General features: G+C 34.5%; 1 protein-coding gene and 1 long non-coding RNA gene across 19 annotated transcripts in view; one reads left to right on the plus strand and one right to left on the minus strand.

Annotated features, from left to right (window-relative positions):
- COL24A1 (collagen type XXIV alpha 1 chain) overlaps window positions 1-18,490 on the plus strand; it is a 349,075-nt gene that overhangs the window by 221,041 nt on the left and 109,544 nt on the right. For all 18 annotated transcript variants that reach the window (XR_011532521.1, XR_011532522.1, XM_008516954.2 and 15 more), the window contains 2 exons: window positions 7,656-7,709; window positions 17,303-17,356. Coding sequence is in view for 16 of the 18 variants with exons in the window: in XM_008516954.2 (XP_008515176.2) it covers window positions 7,656-7,709; window positions 17,303-17,356 (108 nt within the window). In the remaining 2 variants the exon portion in view is untranslated. The remainder of the gene's footprint in view (window positions 1-7,655; window positions 7,710-17,302; window positions 17,357-18,490) is intronic.
- The window catches only part of LOC139079170 (uncharacterized), a 59,413-nt gene that overhangs the window by 10,505 nt on the left and 30,418 nt on the right, over window positions 1-18,490 (minus strand). The gene's annotated exons all lie outside the window — the stretch shown is intronic.

Here is an 18,490-nt window from a genome sequence, read left to right on the forward strand (position 1 = left end):
TTGCCTAGTATCATTTTAACTAGATTTGAGTGTTTTTTATACCCTTGGAGTGTGGAGCTGTGTGTGTCATCATGCTTTGCCATGGCACAGCTCTAAGAGTTTTTAACATTATGTAATGCTGGATATTTCCCTACCATCAAAAAATCTTTTCAGGGGCTGGCCCCATGGCCGAGTGGTTAAGTTTGCGCATTCTGCTTCAGGGGCCCAGGGTTTCCCCAGTTCGGATCCTGGGCACAGATATGGCACTGCTCATCAGACCATGTTGAGGTGGCGTCCCACATGCCACAACTAGAAAGGGGATGTACTGAGGGTATTTGGGGAGAAAAAGCAGAAAAAAAAAAAGAAAAAATCTTTTCAGAAGTATACAATTTTTTCCCTATGAGGTAACAAGTTCTGTGGTTCTCATCACTAACTGAGGGGGAAAAAATGTTTAAAAAAAAGAAAGAGACACATACACATACATACATGTATACAAATATACATACATACATATATATGCTATTACATATATATATAATTTTGAGCACATAAGTTTAAATGGATGAGAATTTTTAATTACTTTCTTTTTTAATCAAATTTTTGATGATGACATTTTGATTTGTCATATACATATATGTATATAACTTAAAGTTATAAAATTAGATAATTTAAATAGACTGCAACTTAAGAGTCAGAAAAGAACAGGAGAAAAATGTTTTAGCTGCTATAGTAATTGTCATTGATGTCATTGCATTTACTTGTTCCTCTTTGAAATCTGCTGCCCCCTGCCTGTTGTTTCCCATAATAGCATTATATGTGACAGTGGTCAAACCTAAAATATCAGAGACCTAAAAGAGAAAGAAAATTGTATTCGAGGAAAGAAGTTGTGTGTGACATTGTATTATTAATTGAAGTCATTCCCAAGGAATATTTTGAGTATTAATATTCATCATCTAGGTTTCTGTTATATCAGTGTAAATGCTATTTCTGTGGATTCCTTCCACTTTGCTACATTGTATATAAAGTTAATATGTTGCAATGAGTGGAGAAATTTGGAGCTTGTCTAGTTCATTCCTCTTATTTTAGAAAAATGAGGCCTAGAGAAATAAAATACTTATTGGTTTTGTATGTTGTTGACATTCCTTAGAATTTTACCTTCATTTTCAACCTATCAGATGGTATTTGATTTCCTCAATCAAATAAAAGACACTTCTAGAAGCAAGTTTCATAGACAACTAGAAGCGTAAAGTTACCTTAGTGGATGATATGGGTTGAACATTAAATCACGAGTTTATAATAGCTGTGGAGGTTTTCTTAGCTCTATGTCTACATTACCTCCTTCATGATTGAACTGAAAGACTTTTGAGATCCTAGGGAAGCTAAGATCAAGCAATCCAAGAAATCCAGATGGCCCCAAAGATTTATTTGATCCTGCACAATAATCTCAGTGTCTCCAGTTATTTATGCACTGTCAGCAAGCAGACAGTGTTGTATAATAGAAAGATGTGTGAGAGGTCACATTGACCTTTGTTCTACTGCATGTTCCTAATAGCTGTGTAGTCATGGCTAAATTGGTTAGCTCTCTGTATCATATTTTGCTCATGTGTGAATAAAGAGACATCTCTAAATTGTCATAATTCTAAAGCCAGATCTTAAATAAAAAATGGTAACACATATAGTACTCTGCCAGTCCAGATAGCCAGGAAAAGCATATTTGTCTGTGGGCCAACATTGTTTCCTATACTTGCCTTCCATCCACACATAGATCTGACTCAAAGGGAGAATCAAGAGGAAAGGCCATGATCGTTGTGTTATGAAGGTAATAAAACCTGGGTAACTGTTTATAGTTTTCTAAATCTTATAAAAACTGTAACAGTTCATACATTATTGATTTTTTAATCTAGATATTCTTTTAGTTAATGAGATGGGGTGTTAAATCTCCAACCATGATTTTGTATTCCTCTATTTATCTCTTTAATTCTGTCAAATTTTTCTTTATCTGTTTTGCAAATCTATTTTGAGAGTATTCACATTTATGATAATTATGTCTTCCTGATCTACTGACCCTTTTATCATTACAAATGTTCCCTTCCATCTCTGGTAATACTTTTTATTCCTGCTAGTGCTATTTGTTTTGAAGTCTACTTTATTTGATATATAAGTCTCTCCAGCCTTCTTATGCTTGCTGTTTGCATAGTGTATCTTTTCCATTCATTTACTTTCAACCCATCTGTGTCTTGATATTTAAAGTGAGTTTCTTATAGTTGAGTGTTGCTTTTTTATTCATTCTGACAGTCTCTGCCTTTTAATTAGTGTTTGGCCCATTTCTATTTAATACAATTCTTGATATGGTTGCATTTAGGTCTATCATCTTATGATTGCTTTTTCATTGTGATGGTGGTGGTGTTGTTCAGTGCCTTCTTCTGGCATTGATTAATTTTGAGGACGCCATTTTAATTTAGGTATTGGCTTTTTAGCTGTACTTATCATTATTATTTTTAAGTGGTTATTCTAGGTTGGGAGTCAGCAAACTTTTTCTGTAAAGTACCGCAAAATAAATATTTTCAGCTTTGTGGACTATATGGTCTCTACTACAGCTATGCACCTCTGTTGTTGTAGTGTGAAAGCAACCATAAATATGTGAAGGAACGAGCATGACTTTGTTCCAGTAAAACTTTATTTACAAAAATAGGTGATGGTGCAGATTTGGCCCCCAGGCTGTAGTTTGTGAACTGCTGGTTTAGGGATTACAGTATGCATTGTAATTTTTCATAGTCTACTTAGAGTTAATATAGTAATACTTAACATAATCGGAAGAAACTTGCAACCATACAGACCCATTTACCGACATTCTGTCTTTTATGCTGTAATTGTTTTATGTGTTATGTCTATATATGTTATAAACCCCATAAGGCAAAGTTAAAATTTTGCTTTAATATAAGTAAAATATTTTTTGCTTTAATGTAAGTGAAATATGTGTTTTGAGATATTTAGGGGAAAACTGATTTTTTTTTATTTATCCATGCATTTACTCTTTCTGATACTCTTCATTCCTTTCTGTAGATCTGCATCTCCAAATGGTGTCATTTCCCTGCAGCCTGTAGAACTTCCTTTGGATTTCTTATAGACAACTTCTACTAGTGATGAAATCACTTAGTCTTTATTTATGAAAATGGCTTTATTTCACTTTCATTCTTGAAGGATATTTTCACTGGGTATAGAATTCTGGGTTGAGAGGGTTTTCTCTTATTTCTTTTCATTCAGCTCTGTAAGATGCATGTCATTTTCTTTTGGCCTCCATTATTTCTGATGAGAAATCTATACTTTATCATTATTCCCCTGCATATAATGTATCACTTTTCTCAGGCTGCTTTCAAGATTCTCTCTTTATTTTTGGCTTTCGAGTTTGACTATGATGTGCCTAGATAGATTTTCTTTGTAGTTATCTAGCTTAAGTTTTGCTGAGCTTCTTGAGTGTGTAAATTTGTGTTTTCACTAAATTTGGAAATTTTTCAACTTTTTTTTCAAATATTTTTTCTGTCCCATTTTCCTCCTTTTCTTCTTAGATTCCAATTAAATATATGTTAAACATTTTTATATCATCCCTTAGATCCCTGAGGCTCTAGTCATTCCTATTTCAATCTTTCTTTTTCCTGTTTTCTCTTTTTAATCAGATAACCTGGCTCTATCTTCACTCACTTGTTAAACCCTTTAGTGAAATTTTGTTTATATTGTATTTTTAAGTTTTATTTCAGATATTTAATTTTCAGTTCTATAATTTTTAGTTTTTTTTTACAGATGCTATTTTTCTTCTGAAATTTCCTATTTGTTTATTCATTATGAGTATATCTTTATTTACATTATTGAGCATATTTATAGCTACTTTAAAATCCTTGTATGAGAAATTTAATATCTGGATAATCTTGAGTTTTGTCTCCCTTGATTGCCTTTTCTTATGAATATGGGAAAATTTTCTGTCCAGTAATTTTGAATTGTATCTTGGATATTTTGAATGATTCATTATAGACTCCAAATTCTGTTGTATTTCTTTGAAGACTATTACTTTTTTTTTTTTTAATTTGGCAGACGATTAACTTGGCTGTATTCACACTCCAAATTTTCTCTCCCCCATGGTAGGTGGCTGCTGAAATCTCTTTTCAGTCTTTTAAGCCTTGGGTGGACTGTTTAGAGTCCTGCCATAACAAAACATACTTCAAATGTCACCAAGAGATTTAAACAGAGTTTATACTCAGAATTTGGGGCTCCCTCTCTCTGGCTCTTTCTTTCATGACTTTCCAGCAGCTGTGGTAACTCCAAATTCTGCCCTGTGATTCTCTATGCCAGTAAGACTGCAGGTTTCTAGCCTGTTTTTTTTTTCAATCATCCTATATGGCTTACTTTCTGGCTAAAAGCCATATAAAAAGAATCAGAAACTCAGTGCTATTCCCTTCTGCTAAGTGTAGATGCCTCAACTCTAGTTTTTGCCTATTTTTGGTTTTTCTCCAATGCCTTCAGATGTGTTTTTTTAATATTTTGTCCTGGGTTTGTAGTTATCTGTATATAAGTTGATTTGATGGGAGTTCTGCTTTGTTGTTAGTGCCATCAAGTCAATTCTGACTCCTAGGGAACCTGTGTACACGAGAGTGGAACCCTGTGCAGTCTTTTTGCACCATCCTCTTATCTTCCAGCACCATATCAGATAATGCTTTGCTGCTATTCATATGGTTTTCACAGTCTTTTTTTTTTTTTTTGGAAGTTGTTAGCCAGGTCCTTCTTCCTAGTCTGTCTTAGTTCTGGAAGCTCTGCTGAAACCTGTCCACCACACTTGATGCTGCTCGAATTTGAAATACTGATGGCATAGCTTTCAGTACCACAGCAACATACAGCCACCACAGTATGACAACCAACAGATGAGAGGTGTGGTGTTCCCTGACCAGGAAATGAACCTGGGCTGAGGTGGTGAAAGTGCTGAGTCTTAACTACTAGACCATTAGGTCTTTGATAGGAGCTAATTGGCCAAAATTGGAAGTGGAAACTCTTCACCTTTCTTCTTTAAATAGAGTTTTCTCTGAAGTAACTCAGAATACTTAAGAAACACTCACTTAATAATCCTTGTAATAGAAAAGGTATATAGTATTAACTCTACTCTTTCCCTTCTTCAGATAAGGAAGCAGAATGCACACAGTTCTCACAATACTGCAATGAAAGTGTAGCCACAGAAATAACATTTATATATTCCCTTGGTTATTCTCATAAAAAGTCTTTGAGGATGCACTACACAAGTTTACTGAAAATGGAAAAGGCGTTGAATGCTTGATTTCTCATTGGAATCAGTAGAAAGCAGTTCAGTATAGTGGAAGAGCACGGCATTAGAGTCAGACATATTGGAGGTTAAATACTGGTTCTGCCACTTACTAGCTGTTTTGACCTTGTACAAATTATTTAACCTCTCTGAGCCTCACTTTCCCTATCTTTAAAATGAAGTACCTTTCACAGTTATAACAAGTGATGTTCATTATGTTCTTGGTACAGGCTCTTAATAAATAGTAACCATGGTAGTCATTATCTTCCTGGTCATCATTATAATTGCTGAGTTGAAGTCATGGAGCAAGGAGTTCTACTCAAATAATATATTTTCAATATCATCTGAAAAGCCTTAAAGAGAATTTTTATTTTGCTCCAGCCTGTGCTTTTCTTCATCTCCAATAAAAATAGAGTCCATTTAGATAATTTCATAACTTTGCCAAATAGCTTTTATGCACCATTAACATTAAAAGTATGTATTAAACTTGACGTGTACTAACATGCTTTACAGAGCAAATTGAGCAGATCTTATTTAAGGTTCTGAACTTTTACTGCATGTTTCAGTTGGTAAAGCAGGCACAGAGAGATCCCTTCTATGGATCCTGTTTGTTAATTTAGGAGCCTGGAGTGAATGAGTGGCACATGATTTCCATGACTGAAATGGGGCCTAGGTCAGATAGGAATTCATGGTTTTACACATCTTCCCTTCTCTAACCAGTGAATCATGTGTAACTAAATATAGCATTGATGATTATAACTTAGAAGATTGTATTGCTAAGAATTTTGAATATCTTTACTTCTAATTTAATGTCATATTTTTTTCTTAGCTTTTAGTTTTAAGATAAAATGGTAATTGTCATCCACTGTATAGTTACCAACCATCTCAAGGGCAATAATGTAGAAGAGGCAAATTGCAAATACTAAAAGGCAGTATATTATATATTATTAGTAGTCATCAGTGTCTAGTACACATTACATGCTTAGGAAATCTTTTAAAGAGGACCTGGAATTGTATTTAGAGTTATGTACCATTTTAGAATGTACCCCATATTTAAGACTCAATTTGATGATAACATAGACAGCATGTTGTAAAAATGGGGCAAAATAAAGGACATTGGAGAGGTTCAATTTGGTCATTTCTAGTGATCTAGGTTCTGAGACCCCTGTGCCTTGCCAGGTTTTAAGGGCATACGTCGTACTTATTGACACATCACAAGGATATTATTTTTGAAAATAAACACTTATTTCTATCTATATATATTAAAAGTATAAAAGAATCTAAATTTAAAATAATTCTGGATAATTGTCACTGTGCAGGAGAGAAATTAAATATAAAAATACAAGTAAACATAGAAACTCCTACAACTTGAAATAGAAAACTCAATGAAAAAATGAGCAGAAGGACTTGAATAGACATTTCTCCGAAGAAGATATGCAAATAGTCAATAAGCACATGAAAAGATGGTCAATATCACTAGGCATTACGGAAATGCAAATCAAACCCACAAAGAGATACCACTTCCCATCCATTAGGATGACTATTAATTAAAACACACACACACAGAAAATAACCAGTGTTGGCAAAGATGTGGAGAAGTTGGAACCCTTATGCAGTGATGGTAAAATGGTGGAGCCACTGTGCAAAATAGTTTGGTGGTTCTTCAAACGGTTAAACATAGAATTACCATGTAATCCATAAATTCCACTTCCAGGTATATACTCAAAAAAATTGAAAGCAGGGACTCAAACAGATACTTGTACACCAGTGTTTATAAGGGCATTATTCACAATAACCAAAAGGTAGAACACCCAAGTATCCATTGATAGATAAATGGATAAACAAAATGTAGGATATACATATAATGAAATATTATTCAGCCTTAAACAGGAAATAAGCCTTGACACATGTTTACAACATGGATGAACCTTGAAGACATTATACTACGTGAAATAAGCCAGACACAAAAGACCAAATATTGTATGATTCCACTTGTATAAGATACCTAGAGTAGTCAGATTCATAGAGACAGAAAGTAGAATGGTGGTCCCCAGGGGACTGAGGGTCGGGGACAGGGAGTTATTTAATGGGTATGGAGTTTCAGTTTGGGAAGATAAAAAGGACTAAAGATAGATAGTGGTGATGATAGCACAGCAGTGTGAATGTACTTTATGCCACAGAACTGTACACTTAAAAATTGTTAAAATGGTAAATTTTGTTATGTATATTTTACCACAAAAGAAAAAAGAAGAATAGAATAGAGGTAGACAGAAAAGTTAGGTGAGAAGATTGTGAAGGAAAGCCAGGGTAAGGAAACTGACTGAAACATTTTCATGCATCACTTTTTCTTCCCGTTTTGCCTTTGTTTGTTCAGGGTTTACAAGGACCCCCTGGGAGTACAGGAGACAGAGGACTTGCCGGAGAACCAGTAAGTTGATCTTTAAACTTTTCTAATGGTGTTTTTCCCATAATGCGCTTTTACCTTTCTGCTATTATTGCTCTCTTGTGCTGTGGCTGGTATGTTTTTGCAAGCAGCATTTATCATGGACACCTATTTATAGAGAACAAGTATTTTGCTGTGAACTTAGTCTTTAGTGCCTCCCTGGTTTCATATAGTCAGATTTGGTCCTGTTTTTCTGGAACTGTTAAAATTTCACAAATTTCTATTTTCAACAAAGATAACTCTGTTTATTGAATATTAGAAATTTTCTTTCTGAATGGCTTGCTGTTCATAATAATAATTATGACACTGCCACACACAAATGCACAATCACATTTATGAGGCCAACTCTGTAATAAAAGACCATATGGAGAAGCCAAACTCTACATCTCATGGGCCAAAATGTACAAACAAACAGAGATGCTGTTACATCAGTAATACAAAAACTTACATCACAATTTTATAAATGTGATTCACTTATAGAGTTTCCATGGAAAATAGATTGTGAAAGGGAAAGACCTTGTCACATACCTTCTTTCTCACAATTTATTCTTTATTGCCTATGAAGTCATTCTTCTGGTTAATGGTATCAGATGTAATATGCTGTAACATGCTTCTAAGATTTACAATACAATGTAGTCTTTCAGACTATTGGGCTGATCCTATCCGTGAGTTGATACACAGGTTTACAGGTGGCCTTTGTGTTATTCATTCAGCTGGTAGCAAGTGGAAAATTCTAACAAAGAGTTATTCTTAGCAAACTGTGTCCATTTCCTCCTTCACATATTTAATCTATAGTATAAGCGCTCCAAACAAGAAGTAAAGATTTAGCTGTTTATATAATTCTTTCCAAATAAAGAATCTTAGACATGGTGTTGATTTTATCAAGCTGAATTTTTCTTGGTTTTCTCCCTATTTTGCATCTTTTAGCTTCCCATCCCAATTCTAATATTTATTTGATCAAAAATAATGCAACTTTCCTTAGCATTGTTTACTTAAATATCTCTTTCTTCCAAAAAGTGTGTGGCTCTTTGAAGTCAGAATTATTTCTTTCACCTTTGTAATCCTCTTTCCTGGCATAATGTCTGGCATATTGTATCTATCTAATGTATGTTTGTTAAACTGAATTAACCAAAGGTCATATATACAAAGGCATAATCATTAGCCATATTAGATGAAATGAAATGGAATGAAAACTAATTTAATCTTAATAAACAACACATCTAAGTAAAGTGTGTCAGTAAAGCTATAGCAACAGCAGAGACAATATCTCAGGCTTTATACAAGAGAAGATTCATTACTGTAGCTGTAAATGATGAAATGGCTTCATAGCACTTAAAATTGACGTTCAGGTCACACACATGGTCACTGGGGCTGGTAAATAGAAATCAATTTATGATTTGTTTCATATATTTGAGCTGCCTGGTCAAATCATAGAAAAGAAAAGAACAGAAATAATTTGGTAAAATGAAAGACACAGAAGAGATGTTGAAACATATTTATATTTTGAAAATAATAAAATAGGACTACAGCTTTTCTATAGCCAGTACCTTTTAGAGTATCTCTTTTTCCCAGACAAGATGCAAAACTGGTTTGCTCATTGCAGTGCAAGTATTGGGATTTGGATAGTTGACCATTCATTCATTCAATCAACAAATACTTATTAAGAACCTGCACTTGGGGACCAGCCCAGTGGCGTAGTGGTTAAGTTCACGTGCTCCACTTCAGAGGCTCAGGGTTCACGGGTTCAGATCCAGGTGTGGACCTAACACTGCTCATCAAGCCACGCTGTGGTGGCATCCCAGATAAGATAGAGGAAGATTGGCAACAGATGTTAGCTCAGGGCCAGTCTTCCTCAAAAAAAAAGAACCTGCACTTGGATTGTAGTAGTAAGCATGGAGTTTCCAATCTAATGATAAAAGTACACATTCATTAAATAATCACAGAGATAAATGGGTAATACAAACTGAGATAAATGCTGTAAAGTATAGGAATTCAGTTCTAAGAGAATGTATAACAGAGAAACTGTCCTGATCTGAGGTTAAGAAAAGCTTCTGAGCTGTGATCTGAAGGATGAATAGTATTTACCTAGGCAAAGATGGAAAAAGGTCATTCCAGAGAGAAACCATGAGCTGGGAGGAAGCCCTAAATATTTGAAGATCTAAAAGAAGGCCAGCATGGCTGTGGCACAGAGAGTCAGATGGGAAGTAAGTGCAAAATGAGGATGGAAAGGGAGGCAAGGGACAAAACACATGCAGCTTTATAAGCCCTGTTCCCAAGGGATTGTATTTTTATCTTAAGAACAAAGGGATGTCGTTGAGGGGATAGGGCTAGTTTTATGATCATATTATTGTTTTGTAAAGATGACACAAACCAAATTGGCAGGGACCAATAATGGACAAGAACAGCCTTCTGTTTCAATAATCCAGATAAGAGATGGTAGAACCCTTTTGATTAGCAGATAAAAAAAGTAGATATATATAAAAGATTCAAAAGGAGATAAAATCAACAGGACATAGATATCATGTATCTGAAGTGTGATTCCTAAGTTTCTGGCTTGAAGAATTAATGAGATAATGATATCACTTACTGAACTGGGAATACCAACAGAAATCTGGATTTGAGAATGGAAGATTGTAAATTCAGTTTACCTATGTTGAATTTGAGGTGTCTTTGAGAAATGTGAAGTTGGCATTTGGGTGTGGAGCTCAGAGCAGAGGAATGTGCCAAAGTTAATATTGGAGTCATTGGTCTAGCAAGAGAGTATGAAAGTGAGAAAAGGATCTAAGGCTGAGCTTTGAAGAAATTCAACATTTTATAAATATTGGTAGAAGAGGATGAAACTGCAGAAGAGGTAAGAGGAAAATCAGATATATAAGTTAGGAGTTCAGCTCTAATCACAGCCTACCTTAAACTCTTTGTGACAATCTTAGATTCCTTTAGAAGTATGTAGGCAAGACTATGTATTTAGATCAAATTTACAGCCCTCGGCAGGTTCAATAAGGTTGTACTGAGTCCTAACTACAACCATTCATTTATGTATGTATGGCTGTTTTCACGCTATAATAGTAAAGTTGAGTAGTTGTGATAGAGACCACATGACCCACAAGCTGGAAATACATATTATCTGGCACTTTAGAAAAAAGTTTGCTGACTTCTGACCTAGATTTTCATCACATTTACCAAAAAAAAGTCCAATCAATGCAAAACTGATACCTAGTGCTCCTAGGTTTGTTCAGTGCAGAACTGTATATAGTGGGCTTCAATAAGAGGAAAACGGTGGGAATTTTTCTTTTTCTTTCTTAGTTTCTTTTACTCAGAAAGCTTGAGCAGAAAAAAATTCTCCTGACCCAAATAAATATTGTTGATATCTCTAAACGTTGAAAACTGCCTTTAAAAAAGAGAATGAAGGGAATGCTACAATCTTAAACAATTAATTCTTGGTAAACTTGCTTCAGGATATCCCCTGTAATTTAGAAAACTATTATTTTCAAGGTGCTCTTCCTTAGTTGTATGAGAAGTCACTTCCACATACCTCAAAAGATAATTAACAGGGTTCTCAGGTTAATTAAAAGTGTATAATAAAATCTCACTCAGTTCCACATTAAATTAGTTATGAAGATATACAAAATGGCAACAGCTCTGGAAATAAAAAATAAAAGAAGACCGTATATCAGTGTCTCAGTGGAATTTTGACAGTACTAAAATCAGACAAAAATAGCACCCACAGAAAAAGCTAGAGGAATTTCACTTACAATATGATTGTAAAAGTCTAAATACCAAAAAATCAAGTAAAATTCAACTATATATAAAGAATTATCCACCTCAGTGAAGTGAAACAAGAAATACAAAAAAAGGAAAAATTACTTAATATTAAGAAATTCATAATGTAGCATATCACAGATATAGTGAAAAATCCTAAAAACAGGTACTAAAGATTCAACAACCATTTTTGATTCATTAAGAATCATAGTAAAATGGTCTCTGATCTGAAATGTAAGGAGCTTGGAAGCTATTGTTCCCCTCCTTAAAACATGGAAAATGCTGAACAAACTGAAAATCAGCAATCCTTCTTCGGTCCTTTAGAGAAATGAGGTCACAGGACAAACTGCTTCCGTGAAACCTGGAGAGACAGGAAGATACAGAGAATCACAGCTTACCAGAAGCAGAAGCCCATCGCTGGATGAGAGGAGCACTTTAAACTGTAATGGACAGCTTGCTGGAGATACAGTGTAGATTATCTTGAATGTTAAAAAACTCAGAGGGGACCCAACTTGGGTGGGACCCCACAAGTTCCTGAGTTTTAACCACCAAGAGACCTGCCAGATTCTCACTATAAAGATCAGAGGAAAATTCATTCCTACTTCCAACCTTGGGAGGGGAAAAGCAACCATTGTGAAACACATCCAGAGTTCTCTGTTCTCCTTAACAAAGCTTGCCCTCAGGGAAACTGTTTTATCAGAGCCTAACCTAGTGGGGTTTACCAAAGCCTAATGAGCTTAGGAGAAGGGAAATTCCCAGCTTGAGCCCCCTCTAGCCCTTGAGTGGGGGAAGAAAAATATTCATCTCCGGCCTTTCTAGCCTCTGACACAAGGAAATGAAATACCCACCTCAGGCTCACTAAAAGAGTGAGACCTAATCAGAGAACTACAGAAAACTTCCAATCCCCCATAATTTACCACCACATTAATAGGGCTCCTGTGTAATAGCAGAGGATTACAGCTAAAAGAACTGCATACACAGACTCTTTTAAGGAATCTCAGGAAACCTCAAGAAATCCTGAGGATAACAGACAAGACAATGACAGTCACAGTAGGAGGGAATTTTAGCCTCTGACACCACAGTACAGTAAACAGTAAACACAGCCTAACTCCTAGCCAGATAACATAAAACCTTACACTAAAGGCCTGTTTGCCTCTTGTTCTTTTACCTGATACATCATGTTTGGCTTTCAAAAAAAAAAATTATAAGACATGCTAAAAGAGAGAAAACTTTGAAGAGACAAGGCAAGCATCAGAAACAGACTCAGATATGGCAGAGATTTTGAAGTTCTCAGACTTCAGCACCCATCTGTCAGTAATTGAGAGATCCAGCAAGTAGATAATCACTAAGGATAGTTGTGCTGAACAGCACCATGAGTAAACTGGATAAGCTTGTCAATTATAGACTAATCCAATAACAACAGAATATACATTTTTCTCAAGCTCCCATGGAACATTCACCAAGATAGACAGATAGACCATGTTCTGGGCCATAAAACACAACTTAACAAATTTCAGAGAAGAGATAGCATACAAAGTATGCTCTCAGGCCACAGTGGAATTAAACTAGAGATCAATAACAGAAACATAACTGGAAAATCCCCAAATATTTAGAGATTAAACAACATACTTCTAAGTAATACATGAGTAAAAGAGGAAGTCTCAAGAGACATTAAAAAAATATTTTGAACTAAATGAAAGTGGAAATACAATTTATCAAACTTTGTGGGACGCAGTGAAAGCAATGCTCAGGGGGAAATTTATAGTGTTGAATACACATATTAGAGAAGAAAAAAGATATGAAGTCAATAATCTAAGCTTCCACCTTAGGAAACTAGAAAAAGAAGAGATAATTAAACACAAAGTAATTAGAAGAAAATAAATATTAAAAATCAGAGCAGAAATCAATTAGATTAAAAACAGGAAAACAATAGAGAAAATCAATGAAAAAAAATTGTTCTTTGAGGAGATCAATAAAATTGGTCAAACTCTAGCCAAGCTAACCAAGAAAAAAAAAAAAAAGAAGACACATTGCTAATATTGGAAATGAAAGAGGGCTCATCCCTACCAATCCCAGGGACATTGAAAGAATAATAAAGGAGTACTATTCCTAACTCATTCTATGAGGCCAGCATTACCCTAATCTCAAAACCAGACAAAGTTATCACAAGAAAAGAAAACTACAGACCAATATCTCTCATAAACACAGATTCAAAATCTTCAGCAAAATACTAGCAAATCGAATCCACCAATATATAAAAATAATTATACACCACAACCAAGTGGGATTTATCCCAGATATTCAAGGCTGGTTCAACATTTGAAAATCAATTATAATCCTTCACTTCAACAGACTAAAAAAGAAATTATGATCATATAAAATAAATGCAGAAAATAATTTGACAAAATCCAATGCCTAGTCAGAATAAAACCTGTCAGCAAACTAGGAATAAAGGGGAATTTCCTCAGTTTTATCAATAACATGCATAAAAAACCTGTAGCTAACACCATACTCAGTGGTGAAAAGCTAGATACATTCCCTCTAAGAACAAGGAAAAAAAGAAAGGATGTTCCTTTTTTTTCAATTCCTATTCAGCATTGTACTGGAAGTACTAGCTAATGCAATAAGACAAGAAAAGGAAATAAAAGATTGGGAAAGAAGAAGTAAAAGTATCTTTGTTTGCAGATGACATGGTTGTCTAGATAGAAAACCCCAAAGAACTGACAAAAAAACTCCTGGAACTAATAAGAAAGTATAGAAATGTTTCAGGATATCAGGATACAAGATTAATATACAAAAGTTAGTTCCTTTCCTATATACCAGCAATAAGCAATTGGAATTTGAACTTTAAAATGCAGTGCCATTTATGTTAGTATCAAAAAAAAAGAAATAGGCTTAAATCTAGCAAAATGTATACAGAATATGAGCAAACTACAAAACTCTGATCAAAGAAAATCAAAGAAGATCTAAATAAATGGAGAGATATTCCATGTTCGTGGGTACAAAGATTCAATATTGTTGGGATGTCAGTATGTTACAACTTGATCCATAGATTCAATGCAATTCCAGTCAAAATCCTAGCAAGTTACTTTGTCAATATTGAGATTCCAAAGTTCACATGGAAAGGCAAGAGATCCAAAATAGCCAGCATCATATTTGAAGAACAAACTCAGAAGACTGACACTACCCAACTTAAATGCTTAAAGTAAATCTACAGTAATCGAGACAGTATAGTACTGACAAAAGAATAGACAGATAATTGGAACAGAATGGTGAGCCCAGAAATAGAACTCCACAAATATAGTCAACTGATCTTTGACAAAGGAGCGAAGGCAATTCTATGGATAGTCTTTTCAAAAAATGATGCAGGAACAGCTGGATATCCACAGGTGAAAAAAAAAAAAAGTAGATCTAGACAAAGACCTTTCACCTTTCGCAATAATTAACTCAAAATGAATCATAGACCTAAATATAAAATGCAACTATGAAACTCTTAGAAGATATCATAGGAGAAAATCTTGGTGACCTTGGATATTGGCAATGAGTTTATAGATACAACACCAAAAGCATGATCCATGACTGAAAAAGTTGATGTTAGCCTTGATTTAAATTAAAAACTTCTGCTCTGTGAAAGACATGTAAGAGAATGAAAAAAACATGCCACAGACTGGGAGAAAATATTTGCAAAACACATATCTGATAAAGTACTTATATCCAAAATACAGCAAGAACTCTTAAAAGTCAACAGTAAGAAAAAAGACAATCTGACTAAAAAGAGGGCAAAAGATCTAAACAGATACCACACCAAAGAAGACATACAGATGGCAAAGAAGCGTATGAACATATGCTCAACATCTTATGTCTTTAGAAAATTTCAAATTAAAACAATGACATACCATTACACACCTATGTGAATGGCTGAAATCCAAAGCACTGACAATACTAAATGCTAGCAAAGATGTGGAGCAACAGGAGTTCTCATTCACTGCTGGTGGGAATACAAAATGGTATGGTAATTTTGGAACACAAATTGGCACTTTCTTACAAAGCTAAACACATGCTAACCATACAATCCAGCAATCATGCTCCTTGGTATTTACCCATATTAGTAGAAAATTTATGTCTACATAAAAATCTGCACATTAATATTTATAGCAGCTTATGCATAGTTGCCAAAAATTGGAAGCAACCAATATGTCCTTCAAAAGTTAAAAGGATAAACAAACAATGGAATATTAGTCAGCAATAAAAAGAAATGGGTTATTATACCACAAAAAGACATAGTGGAACCTCTGAATATATCCTGCTACGTGAAAGAAGCCACTCTGAGAAGGCTAACTACCATATAATTTCAACTTTATGACATTCTGGAAAAGGCAAAACTATAGAGATAGTAAAAAAAAATCGTTGGTTGCCAGGAGTTAGGGGAAGGGGATGAGAGATAAATAGGTGGAACACAGGGGAATTTTAAGGCAGTGAAACTGTTTTGTATGATACAGTAGTGGTGAATACATGATATTGTGCATTTCTCAAAACTCATAGAACTTGTGCAACAGAGTTTACTAATGTAAATGAGTAACTTTAGTTAGCAATAATGTATCAGTATTGGTTCATCAATTGTAACAAATGTACCACACCAATACAAGATGTTAAATAGTAGGGGAAACTGGGCAGGAGTAGTAAATGGGAACTCTCTGCACTTTCTTTTCAATTTTTATGTAAATCTCAAACCTCTGTAAGTCTATTAGCTAAACCAAAATATTGTAGTAAAGTCAAGCATGTTCTGTAATGTGGTAATGTATCTTATATCTGCATTCAGCCTGCTAGGAAACACCAAAATACTAGAAGCATAGGAACCACAAGATAAACTTGCCAACTGTCACTGTATTATCTAACATTATTCAAAAAGTTATAGCTAGTGTAGTGGGATATGATGCAGAAATGATCATATAAGGAAAGGAAAGCATTATTATTTAGACAAAATGCAAATAAACCCAAAAGACTTAGAAAACCCAAAGACTTAATTCTGTTTTTTTCAACTACCGAGAGAGAGTAATATAATGGCAAGACATAAAATAAACATTTTTTAAAAATCAGTTTTCCTATATGCAAGTAATAAACAGAAGGGTTATTCCACACACTAAGAAGAGGTTCAAGAATTTAACGTTTATGCAAGAAGCTAATCATTCAATGTTTGTTTACTTAAAATTGTACTATTCCGTATTACAGTGACTGAGATTTCCATAAAGGTCCCAACATGCATTTTATTGCACCTTAGTCGATTATACCACGTTACATCTATTCATGTGAAACGGAAGAATTCTCCAGCTGGCCGCACTACTGCAGTAAAGGATGACATCAGGCAAAGACCAACATATTTTTATTTCATTGGAGACCATATATTTGCTTTTTAAAAGTGCTATTTTGTTTGTCACATGTTTGCCAGGAATATTAAGTAGATCTATAATTGTCATACCCATTAAATAAGATAACTTTTGAAAGCACTTACCACAATATTTCATAGTTATTACATGCTTAATAATGTATTAGGGAATGAAAGAATGACAGGTACTGTCCTTTCTTTCCTTTTCCTTTTCTTTTGAATCCAAGCATAACTTAATATTATTTACAAAAAAACACAGATGAATCAACTAAAGATATATTATGTTTATACAGAGAATAAAGTAATACATTGATAAATGTATTATGTATTATATTACATATGATATATTATAAATTCCATATTTAGATGCATATGTCAATTGAAATATTAGAATAAGATTTGATTCTCAGACCTTAAATTTTATTTTAATATATAGGGACCACGAGGATTGCAAGGTGATCCTGGAGCTCCTGGAGAAATGGGTGCTGAGGTAACTTTTTTGTGGCTCTTTTTAGTCAGTACTCAATACTGTTGTAAGACTTCCCTAAGGTAAAGTTGATATATTAGATATATATTTTGGAGAATAATTCTATAGTGTTTTGTTTCATATTCAGAAAATAAAGCCTAAAATTCCATTAAAAGCAGAGATGACTGTTGTATGAACCTAATTTTATACATGTAAAGTTCTCTTAACACCTCATTTAAATAACAGAGTGAATAAAACTTCCCTTCTCTGATTTAGAGTTAACTTGAGAGCCCTTCACTCCAAGATGTTCTATGTCCTTTCTAGAAGAAGATTGAGAAGTGTATCAGAATATATTTTGGAATAATAAACCACACTTGCTACAATTATAAAATCCACTTACTTCATTTCTGTTGTCTGTTAACTTTAGCTCTAAATAAGTTAGACACACTCTCTCCTCCCTTGGCGTCTGTGAAACCGCTCTCTCTCGGTTCCGCTCTTTACCTTCTGATTAGTCTTTCTGAGTCTTGGTGTGAAACTGTCCTTCCTCTTCCTCAGTTTAGCAATTGTATTATCTCAGTGACTTTAATTACCAACATAATTCTGATATCTCTCAGCTTGATAGCTCTGACTCATGCCTCTCTCTTCAGTTCCAGTTATTGATTTCCTCTTGTCTTTTACATATACACCTGGATATCTCACAAACATCTCAAATTCAAAATATCTAAACCGAACCTATCACTTTCCCACTGTTCCTCCTTTTATTCCCATCTCACTGAAAGATATTCCTTATGCCCAATAACCCAAAACTGAGAGTCGTCCTAGACTACTCTTCCTATTTCATCCTCTCCAGTCAGCAACCTTCTCCCTTTGAATAAGCCCCCCTAGTGTCTCAACTCTGTCCTTTCCTTTTTATTTCTATTGCCAGTGCTCTAGTCCTCTGTTCTTATTCCGTGTCTCCTCCAACTCCCATCATTCCTTGGCTACTTGTTGCCAGTGCATCTTTGTCATATCATTTCTCTCCTTGAAATTTTTCAAGGGTTCTCATAGCCTTGAATGCCAATTTCTCAACATAATAAATAAGGTTCTACATTATCTAACCTCTGCAGACCTGTTCAACAACATCCCAATGAAACGTTTCTCCTCCCCCATGTGCTTTAG

This window comes from Equus przewalskii, chromosome 24, assembly GCF_037783145.1.
Source record: "Equus przewalskii isolate Varuska chromosome 24, EquPr2, whole genome shotgun sequence".
NCBI classification, from domain to species: Eukaryota; Metazoa; Chordata; class Mammalia; order Perissodactyla; family Equidae; genus Equus; species Equus przewalskii.